Source organism: Pan troglodytes, chromosome 19 (genome assembly GCF_028858775.2).
Source record: "Pan troglodytes isolate AG18354 chromosome 19, NHGRI_mPanTro3-v2.0_pri, whole genome shotgun sequence".
NCBI classification, from domain to species: domain Eukaryota; kingdom Metazoa; phylum Chordata; class Mammalia; order Primates; family Hominidae; genus Pan; species Pan troglodytes.
The window spans coordinates 53,610,454-53,621,636 of record NC_072417.2 but is presented as its reverse complement, the minus strand read 5'-3'; the positions used below and the strand labels follow the sequence as shown (position 1 = coordinate 53,621,636).

Below are 11,183 nucleotides of genomic sequence, written 5' to 3'. Positions count from 1 at the left end.
CTCAAGAAAAAAAAAGGAAAAAAAAGGAAACACCTCCCTCCTTCTCCCGCCGGAAATACCCTCTTTCAGGACGGCGCGCCTGTGCAGCGCACGCGCGCTCAGTTACTTAGCAACCTCGGCGCTAAGCCACCCCAGGTGGAGCCCAGCAACAACAGAGCCACCGCGTCCCCCACCAATCAGCGCCGACCTCGCCTTCGCAGGCCTAACCAATCAGTGCCGGCGCTGCAAGGAAGTTTCCAGAGCTTTCGAGGAAGGTTTCTTTAACTCAAATTCATCCGCCTGATAATTTTCTTTTATTTTCCTAAAGAAGGAAGAGAAGCGCATAGAGGAGAAGGGAAATAATTTTTTAGGATCCTTTCTTAAGGCTATGAGGAATTTGGGGCTCAGTTGAAAAGCCTAAACTGCGTCTCGGGAGGTTGGGCGCGGCGAACTACTTTCAGCGGCGCACGGAGACGGCGTCTACGTGAGGGGTGATAAGTGACGCAACACTCGTTGCATAAATTTGCGCTCCGCCAGCCCGGAGCATTTAGGGGCGGTTGGCTTTGTTGGGTGAGCTTGTTTGTGTCCCTGTGGGTGGACGTGGTTGGTGATTCGCAGGATCCTGGTATCCGCTAACAGGTACTGGCCCGCAGCCGTAACGACCCTGGGGGGGCGTGAGAGGGGGGAATGGGTGAGGTCAAGGTGGAGGCTTCTTGGGGTTGGGTGGGCCGCTGAGGGGAGGGCGTGGGGGAGGGGAGGGCGAGGTGACGCGGCGCTGGGCCTTTCCGGGAGAGTGGGCCTTGTTGACCTGAGGGGGGCGAGGGCGGTTGGCGCGCGCGCGTTGACGGAAACTAACGGACGCCTAACCGATCGGCGATTTTGTCGAGTTTACTTCGCGGGGAAGGCGGAAAAGAGGTAGTTGGTGTGGTTTCTGGAAGCCTTTACTTTGGAATCCCAGTGTGAGAAAGGTGCCCCTTCTTGTGTTTCAATGGGATTTTTATTTCGCGAGTCTTGTGGGTTTGGTTTTGTTTTGTTTGCCTAACACCGTGCTTAGGTTTGAGGCAGATTGGAGTTCGGTCGGGGGAGTTTGAATATCCGGAACAGTTAGTGGGGAAAGCTGTGCACGCTTGGTAAGAGAGCGCTCTGGATTTTCCGCTGTTGACGTTGAAACCTTGAATGACGAGTTTCGTATTAAGTGACTTAGCCTTGTAAAATTGAGGGGAGGCTTGCGGAATATTAACGTATTTAAGGCATTTTGAAGGAATAGTTGCTAATTTTGAAGAATATTAGATGTAAAAGCAAGAAATACAATGATCCTGAGGTGACACGCTTATGTTTTTACTGTTAAACTAGGTCAAAATGCAGATCTTCGTGAAAACCCTTACCGGCAAGACCATCACCCTTGAGGTGGAGCCCAGTGACACCATCGAAAATGTGAAGGCCAAGATCCAGGATAAGGAAGGCATCCCTCCCGACCAGCAGAGGCTCATCTTTGCAGGCAAGCAGCTGGAAGATGGCCGTACTCTTTCTGACTACAACATCCAGAAGGAGTCGACCCTGCATCTGGTCCTGCGTCTGAGAGGTGGTATGCAGATCTTCGTGAAGACCCTGACTGGCAAGACCATCACCCTGGAAGTGGAGCCCAGTGACACCATCGAAAATGTGAAGGCCAAGATCCAGGATAAAGAAGGCATCCCTCCCGACCAGCAGAGGCTCATCTTTGCAGGCAAGCAGCTGGAAGATGGCCGCACTCTTTCTGACTACAACATCCAGAAGGAGTCGACCCTGCACCTGGTCCTGCGTCTGAGAGGTGGTATGCAGATCTTCGTGAAGACCCTGACCGGCAAGACCATCACTCTGGAGGTGGAGCCCAGTGACACCATCGAAAATGTGAAGGCCAAGATCCAAGATAAAGAAGGCATCCCTCCCGACCAGCAGAGGCTCATCTTTGCAGGCAAGCAGCTGGAAGATGGCCGCACTCTTTCTGACTACAACATCCAGAAAGAGTCGACCCTGCACCTGGTCCTGCGCCTGAGGGGTGGCTGTTAATTCTTCAGTCTTGGCATTCGCAGTGCCCAGTGATGGCATTACTCTGCACTACAGCCATTTGCCCCAACTTAAGTTTAGAAATTACAAGTTTCAGTAATAGCTGAACCTGTTCAAAATGTTAATAAAGGTTTCGTTGCATGGTAGCATACTTGGTGTTTTGTCATGAAATTCTCTAGTGATGTGTGGGTACGCTTAAACTGGTGAAAATGTTTAGGGATTTAATTTTGAGATTGGTAATGTGCTCAAAGTTAAGTCATTTGACTCTGGTATACACTTGGGTGGGCTGAGGGGTAAGAGCCTTCTTTGCTGTTTAAGTCATTACAAGTTAGGATCCTGGGTTAATGGCAAACTTTCTGAAGCTCGAATTTAAAGTCTGTTGGGAGGCCGAGGCAGGCGGATCACGAGGTCAAGATATGGAGACCACCCTGGCCAACATGGTGAAACCTTGTCTCTACTAAAAAAATTAGCTGGGCGTGGTGTCGCATGCTTGTAGTCCCAGCTATTAGGGAGGCTGAGGCAGGAGAATCACTTGAACCTGGGAGGCAGAGGTTGCAGTGAGCCGAGATCGTGCCACTGCACCCCAGCCTGGCGACAGAGCAAGACAACATCTCAAAAAGTTGGATATGCAGGCTTTTTAAAAGATGGTCTTGCTCTGTAGTCCAGACTGGTATACAGTGGCACGATGACAGCTCACTATCATTCCTGGGCTCAAGTGATTGCAGGCATTTTCTTTACATTGAAGGAAAGCAAATGCGCCTGTTGAGACCTAATCAAGGATTGCTGGAGAAACAAAGTTTTGATTCAGGCTGCTTGAATAGTGGTAACGTAACTGCTTTCAGTTCTGCAATTAATTGGGTGACTATGAGCTGTTTATTGCTCTGTAGTGTATTACACCAAAGTGTTTAACCTGGGTGGTAGTATGGGACCATAATCTTGTCTCTTTGCTGTATATGCTTTAACTGATGAGCCAAGCAGCAGCTAATCACTGAGTATGGAAGAGGACTGGCTGAGGAGAAAGATGGCTTGCAGGTACTTAATGTTGAAAACGGTATTCTGATCTAAGACAATCTTCCTGATCTTGATAGGTGGCAAGTTAAAGTGGTTCCTCACTTTATTTTTGGACAGTCTCTCTCTCTTGCCCCAGGCTGGAGTGCAGTGGTGCGATCTCGGCTCACTGCAACCTCCACCTCCCAGGTTCAAGCAGTTCTCCTGCCTCAGTCCCCCACATAGCTGGGACTACAGGGGCACACCAGCTAATTTTTGTATTTTCAGTAGAGATGGGGTTTTACCATGTTGACCAAGCTGGTCTCAAACTCCTGGCCTCAAGTGATCCGCCCACCTTAACCTCTCAAAGTGCTGGGATTACAGGCATGAGCCATCAAGCCCAGCCATGCTGTTGGTTCTTAATGACACAGCTTAACTTTATTGTGAAAAGATTGCAGCAACAAATGAGATTTTACCTGTATTTGTTAAAAATGCTTATCCTTGTCTAAGTCTGGCAACATAAGCAGTTCTTAGGCTTCTATGCCAATGGACACTAGGCAGTAATACATGTGCAGTGCTAATAGAAAATATTGGAGTAAGGGTGTACTAAGGAAGTTCTCAATCTTTCCCCTTCACTATCTTCTGTAATGTAACTTCAATAAATGTGATTCTCATCTTGGCACAAAATTGGGAATGGTGTGGGGAGCGCTGTTTTTCCCAGGTTTATAGTAGAGAAATAATGTTTTCTGGTACTAAAACTGGCGTGGTAAGTGCATACTTAGAGTAAGGGCTTTAAATCACGGGCCAGTTAATCTCTAGTTAGTGGTTTGGTATGCAAGAAGTATCCATGGGTGTATTACACAAATGCAGGAATACCATATCTAGAAATACACCTTTGATATTCATAGTGTACCTGAGAATGGTTTCACGCATAATTTTAGGTAAACTGCCTTAGTCACTCTGGTTTTACGGATCTTTGCCCACAGTTCCTCGTTCATAACTTCTATAGCCCTTGTTATAGTCATGTTGGGTGTGTTAGGCCACAGGAAACTCACTTCACTTCTGCCCTTTTACCTTCACTAAGACAGGACTCTTGATCTTCCCCTACCTTTCTGTGAGTCCTAAGACCCCCATTTCAGAGAGGGTTCTGTCCTATACCCTGCGGAAAGGAATGCTGTCATCTTGAAGCCTCCCTAGAAAACCAAGAGGACTGAGTTTGGATATGTGAACGCATGGAGGTTCCTGGAGGATGGCACACCCAGGCAAGGCATTAAAGCTTTGCACCCCTTCCCCCATACCTTGTCCTATGCATCTCTTCAACTGAGTCCTTTGTAATATCTTTATAATAAATCAGCAAATGTGGCCAGGCGTGGTGGCTCATGCCTATAATCCCAGCACTTTGGGAGGTGGAGGTGGGAGGATCACTTGAGGCTAGAGCTTGGGGCCAGACTGGGCAATGGGCTATTGACAAAAAAAAAAAAAAGTTTAAATGGGCTTGGTGACATATACCTGTAGTCCTAGCTACTTGGGAAGCTTAGGTGGAAGGATGGCTTTTGAGTCCAGGAGTTCCAGGCCAGCCTAACACAGCAAGATCTTGTCACTAAAAATCTAGCTTTTCAAACCTGGAAAATTAAAAAGTTTCACTGAATACCTAAAAACTATTATCTGGGGCAATAGGGCTTAAAATACTGTGCTGTGATTTCTCCCAAGGCGTCACTGTCTAACACGATGGGCTCATAAGTCTGTAGTCTGGTGAGTCCTTCAGAAGAAGATTCAGCTATTGCTCTTTAGTTCTCTTTTGGAATTTCTTATTTTCCATGGAGATCCCCCTCTAAGTAATTCATGTATCTCAGCAAATTGACTCTGCACACAAATGAATTTGAGCAATTTTGAGACAGAGTCTTGCTCTGTAGCCCAAGCCAGAGTGCAGTGGCATGATCTTGGCTCACTGCAACATCTGTCTCCCAGGTTCAAGCAATTCTTGTGCCTCAGCTTCCTGAGTAGCTGGGATTACAAGAGTGGTCACCACGCCAGGCTAATTTTTGTATTTTTAGTAGAGATGGAGTTTCACCATGTTGGCCAGGCTGGTCTTGAACTCCTGACTTCAGGTGATCCGCCCGCCTCGGCCTCCCGAAGTGGTGGGATGGCAGGCGTGAGCCACCGCACCTGGCCAGGGAAAGGCTCTTTAAATATGTGTTGGAGGCCTGGTCTATGGCCTGATGCCAGTCCAAAATAGTTGTCAGCTCTCAGGTAAATAAAAATGAGAACAGCGGCCAGGTGCAGTGGCTCACGCCTGTAATCCCAGCACTTTGGGAAGACGGGGGGAGGGGGGAGGGGGGCGGGGACGGGGGGGAGGGGGGGCGCGGATCATGAGGCCAGGAGTTCGAGACCAGCCTGACCAACATGGTGAAACCCTGTCTGTACTAAAAATACAAAAAATTAGCTGGGTGTGGTGTCACACGCCTGTAATCCCAGCTACTCAGGAGGGTGAGGCAGGAGAATTGCTTGAACCTGGGAGGTGGAGATTGCAGTGAGCCGATATGGCGCCACTGCACTCCAGCCTTGGCAACAGAGCGAGACTCTATCTCAAAACAAAACAAAACAAAACAAAAAAAACAGCTCAGTGGATTTTACATAAAATTAAATTTATTCAACTTAAAAGACATGTCCTCTGTACAAATGTTGTGGTCTAATGGTTTAGTGTGGCTCTGGATACAGGACTTTTTGAGTCAAATCTGGCTAACTACTTACTAACTTGTAACTTTGCGCAACTAATTTATCCTGTCAGTACATCAAATTCCTCATCTATAAAAATTGGGTTAATTACACCTGTCTCAGAGTAGTTACAATTACATATGAAGTACTTAAAACAATGTAAAAACTTGGCCAGGTAAGGTGGCTCATGCCTGAAGTCCCAACTACTTGGGAAACAAGCAGAGTGGCCTGAGCCCAGGAGTTCAGGGCTGCAGTGAGTTATGAGGTAATGCTACTGCACCACACTCCAGCCTGGGCAACAGAATGAAACCCTGTCTCTAAAAACAAAACAAAACCAAAAACCCCACACACTTGTGTAGTGCTTAATATGCTATTTTTTGTAATAAAATTACCAATCAAAAAGAGATGATAGACTGGCTGCTGTGGTTCACACCTGTGTAATCTCAGCACTTTAGGAGCCCGAGGTGGGAGGATCGCTTGAACCTGGTAGTTTGAGATCAGCCTGGGCAACATAGTAAGAACTCATCTCTACAAAAAAAAAAAAAAAAAAAAAAAGGCGGGAGGATCAATGCAATGAGGTTAAGGCTGCAATGAGCTGTGATCTTGCCACTGCACTCCAGCCTGGGTGATGGGAGTGATACCCTATCTCAAAAAAAAAAAAAAAAAAAAAGATGATAATGCAATAAGTAAACTGAATGAAGGTGATAGGAACTTTGTGAGGCAATATCCAATAGAGTAAAAAATGCTATAGGAAAAAAATATGCCTAAGCACAAAGATGGGTGGGCCACTGTTAACAATGGTTGCTTCAGGAGAATAGAGGAGTAGTTTTAAAGGGGGGCATATTTCAGCTCCTCTCTAGATATTCTTAAATCTGGCACCCACATAACATCAGCATTGTTCACAAGTACCCCATGTTTAAGAGCCAGCAATGTAACTCAGCCCTGAAGTCAAGACTGTGTTTCTGGATAGAGCAGACATTTTGCACAAGTGTCTGGTTCAATCTCTATCACTCCTACAGGGCCTCTAGAAACTATCTCATGAGACTTCCTGAACCTCGACACACTTCATTTTAGCTATACTTTATTTATTCCTCAAAGAATCTGAGGGGCCAAGCCATGACTCCATTTTAATCAGGCCCAGCTAACTCTAAATGGAAGCTTTAGGTACATGTTGGGTTCTGGGAAAGGATCTTGTACTTAGTGCAACAATAATTACTTAGTTATATAAGTACTTAGTTTCCTTAGTCCGACAATAAGTACTTAGTTTCCTCAGTGCAACAAGGAAGTAGGTTTTGAGGCTTTTCTTTTTTCGTACTTTTCTTTTTTTTTTTTGAGGCAGAGCCTCTCTCTGTCACCCAGGCTGGAGTGCAGTGGCGTGATCTCGGCTCACTGCAACCTCCACCTCATGGGTTCAAGCGATTTTCCTGCCTCAGCCCCCCGAGTAGCTGGGTTTTATATTTTCTTAATCTCCCTTTTTTTTTTTTTTTTTTTTTTTTTTGAGACGGAGTCTTGCTCTTGTTGCCCAGGCTGGAGTGCAGTGGTGCGATCTTGGCTGACTGCAACTTCCGCCTCCCAGGTTCAAGTGATTCTCCTGTCTCAGCCTCCCATGTAGATGGGATTACAGGTGCCCACAGCCATGCCCGGCTAATTTCTGTATTTTTAGTAGAGACGGGATTTCATCATGTTGGTCAGGCTGGCGTCGAACTCCTGACCTCCACTGACTTGCCAACCTTGGCCTCCCAAAGTATTGGGATTACAAGTGTGAGCCACCGCGCCCAGCTGATCTCCCACTTTTTTTTTCTTTTTTGAGAAGGAGTTTCGCTCTTGTTGCCCAGGCTGGAGTGCAATGGTGCGATCTTGACTCACTGCAACCTCCACCTCCCAGGTTCAAGTGATTCTCCTGTCTCAGCCTACTGAGTAGCTGGCATTACAGGCATGCACCACCACACCCGGCTAATCTTGTATTTTTAGTAGAGACAGGGTTTCACCATGTTGGTCAGGCTGGTCTCAAACTCCTGACCTCAGGTGATCCTCCCACCTCAGCCTGCCAAAGTGCTGGGATTTATAGGCGTGAGCCACCGTGCCTGGCCTCCTACTTTTTTTAATCAGCAAAAGTTGGGTGGTGAAGTTCACTCTCCAGCCAGTAGGTCCCAGCCAGCAGGTCCCAGCCAGCTCCTATAAAATTCTAAAACCTATTCTAACCACACAACACTAACCAGGGCCACTTTTAAGAAACACCATTATCTTCAGAAATTTCTGATGTCAGTGTTTCCCCAAACTGTATCTTCCAAACATTACGACCACTATGAAAAAGGATGCTGTGATCACAAGGAGCTTGGGAAGTTATCCATTATCTCCCTCCTGAAGACCTACAATGTCCTACAATTATACATTAGCATATTTAAGTCTCCAAGGAGTACCTTATAGGAACTGGTTTAACATTGTTTAACCCAGTGTTTTCCAATTCTCAATTTCTCTTATGTTTCACTTTTTTTTTTTTTTTTTTTTTTTTGAGACAGAGTTTTGCTCTTGTTACCCAGGCTGGAGTGCAGTGGTGCCATTTTGGCTCACGGCAACCTCCACCTCCCCGGTTCAAGAGTGATTCTCCTGCTTCAGCTTCCTGAGTAACTGGGATTACAGGCATGAACCACCACGCCTAGCTAATTTTGCATTTTCAGTAGAGATGGGTTTCTCCTTGTTGGTCAGGCTGGTCTTGAACTCCCAACCTAAGGTGATCCGCCTGCCTCGGCCTCCCAAAGTGCTGGGATTACAGGCGTGAGCCACCGTGCCCGGCCTCACTTTTTTTTTTTTTGGTGGAGGAGACAAAGTCTTGGTCTGTCACCCAAGCTGAAGTACAGTGGCGCGATCTCGCCTCACTGCAAACTCCGCCTCCTGGGTTCAAGAGATTCTCCTGCCTCACCCTCCTGAGTAGCTGGGATTACAGGCATGTGTCACCTTGCCTGGCTAATTTTTGTATTTTTAGTAGAGACAGGGTTTCACCAGTTTGGCCAGGCTGGTCTTGAATTCCTGGCCTCAAATGATCCACCTGCTTTGGCCTCTCAAAATGTTGGGATTACAGGTGTGAGCCATCGCGTCTGGTGATCACTTTTTTTTTGGTCCCCAAGGCTGGAGTGCAGTGGTGTGATCTCAGCTTAGCTCACTGCAACCTCCACCTCCCGGGTTCATGTGATTCTAACAGGAGGTGACATATTATTATTAATGAATAATAGTTAACTCTTGTTTACACTTACCATGCAATAGGTGTTATTCCAAGATTTTACATGCACTAGCTTATTTGATTTTCACAACTATCCACCCACTCAGGCACACAGAGCTGGGGTTTGAGCCCAGGCAGGCTGGCTCCAGAGTTCTTGCTCTTAATGCTTCAAGATAAGATCTCCTGAGAGAATAAACAGAAGACAGTCACATAAGGATCTGGAAAAGAACATTCCAGAAAATGGACTAAGCAAGGCTCAAGTTTCTGAGGCTAGCTGGCACCGAGATATTTGGAGATCCACCTACCTCAGCCTCCCAAGTAGCTGGGACTACAGGTGCACACCACCTCAGCAGCTAATTTTTGTATTTTCAGTAGAGATAGGGTTTCACCATGTTGGCCAGGATGTTCTCAATCTCTTGACCTTGTGATCCACCCGCCTTGCCTCTCAAAGTGCTGGGATTACAGGTGTAAGCCACCACGCCTGGCCATCACTTTCTTTTTCAATGACTTAACATTTCTCATACTTTGAGAAACAGTGTTCAAGCCATGCCCTCTCTCCTGTCGCCATATCTAGTGCTGCTGATTGTGCTTGGTTCTAGGCGTCTTTCGATGACAGAAACATGCTGCTGTGAATTCGAGGCAGGCTTCACACTGGGCTTGGATCTTCTACTTTTAAAATAGAACAATACAGGCTGGGCGCAGTGGCTCACGCCTGTAATCCCAGCACTTTGGGAGGACAAGGTAGGTGGATCACCTGAGGTCAGGAGTTCACTACCAGCCTGGCCAACATGGTGAAACCCCATCTCTACTAAAAATACAAAAATTAGCCGGGCATGGTGGCGGGCACCTGTAGTCCCAACTACTCAGGAGGCTGAGGCAGGAGAATCGCTGAAACTTGGGCAACAAGATCCCGCCACTGCACTCCAGCCTGGGTGACAGAGTGAGACTCTGTCTCAAAAAAAAAAAAAGAAAAAAAGAAAAAGAAAAAAGTATGAAAAAAGGAAAAGCAAGACTCTGTCTCAAAAAAAACAGAACAATTCAAATATTGGGGGGACGAAGTCTTGGTCTGTCGCCCAAGCTGAAGTACAGTGGTGCGATCTCGGCTCACTGCAACCTCCACCTGCCAGGTTCTGAGGCAGAAAATTAAAGAAAAATAAAATTTAAAAGAAAGAGAAATAAGTTTTCCTGCATTAGGCTGACTTGTCCCAGAGATAGCAACAGGCACAGCCCAGACCCAGGAAAAGTCTTGATAATATTATCTAATGTGCTCTGGAGATTCTCCCAGTACTCCCTCAACATTGGGAGAAGAAAAACAAATTTTCCTTTGTTTTATGGAATGAGTTTATAGATTCTTGTTCTCTGTAACTAATGACTTCAAGTATTCTGATTTATCTAAGAAGTACCACGAAGGTCACAAGAAGCCTGAGTAGGCCTGAACTACAGCTGCCTGGGCACCATAGTGAAGGTTATAGGATAAGCCCGTGCCCAGACAAACCTAGATAACAGACATCTGGGTTGCTTGGCAACAGTCATGTGCAATCCTGTCTTTGTCCTGCCTCTGTATCCCTGATTTCATGCCACTGTAACCTTGCTTCAAGCTAGCCCACCCCCTTTTGTGAAGTGTGTATAAAAGTCAGGTGCTGTCTTTATTCCGGGCCCAGTCTTTTAAACATGAGTCAGCCGGGCCTGAGTGCACTCAATAAAGATTCTCCTGTTTCAACACTAGGTCTCTCTCGTCCTCCCGAATCCCGCAACAATTCAAGCAATTCTCCTGCCTCAGCCTCCCGAGTAGCTGGGACTACAGGTGTGCGCCACCACACCCAGCTAATTTTTGTATATTTAGTAGAGACAGGGTTTCACCATGTTAGTCAAGCTGGTCTTGAACTCCTAACCTGAGGTGATCCACCTGCCTCAGCCTCCCAAAGTTCTGGGATTACAGGTGTGAGCCACTGCACCCAGCCACTTTTTGTATTTTTAGTAGAGATGGGGTTTCACCCTGTTAGCCAGGATGGTCTCAATATCCCGACCTCATGATCCGCCTGCCTTGGCCTCCCAAAGTGCTGGGATTACAGGCGTGAGCCACCATGCCCGGTTTATAGATTATCTTAATCAGTTGCCACTTGGCTGCAGCTTGTCTTTAAGCATGTTACCAGACAAATTAACAGACAAATTTCGACATGGAATTTTTTTTTTTTTTTTTTTTTTTTGAGACAGAGTCTCACTCTATCGCCCAGGGTAG

At 46.6% G+C, this 11,183-nt stretch overlaps 1 protein-coding gene across 1 annotated transcript; it reads left to right on the top strand.

Moving 5' to 3' along the window:
• The first annotated feature begins 473 nt into the window (after window positions 1–473).
• UBB (ubiquitin B) lies at window positions 474–2,028 on the top strand. The gene is made up of 2 exons (NM_001009117.2): window positions 474–618; window positions 1,333–2,028. The coding sequence occupies exon 2, from the start codon at window positions 1,339–1,341 to the stop codon at window positions 2,026–2,028; it is 690 nt and encodes a 229-aa protein (NP_001009117.1). The 5' UTR covers window positions 474–618; window positions 1,333–1,338.
• Window positions 2,029–11,183: the final 9,155 nt, after the last annotated feature.

Bases quoted from the DNA above. Each gene is read 5' to 3' on its own strand.
- UBB (NM_001009117.2), top strand. From the start codon at position 1,339: ATGCAGATCTTCGTGAAAACCCTTACCGGCAAGACCATCACCCTTGAG.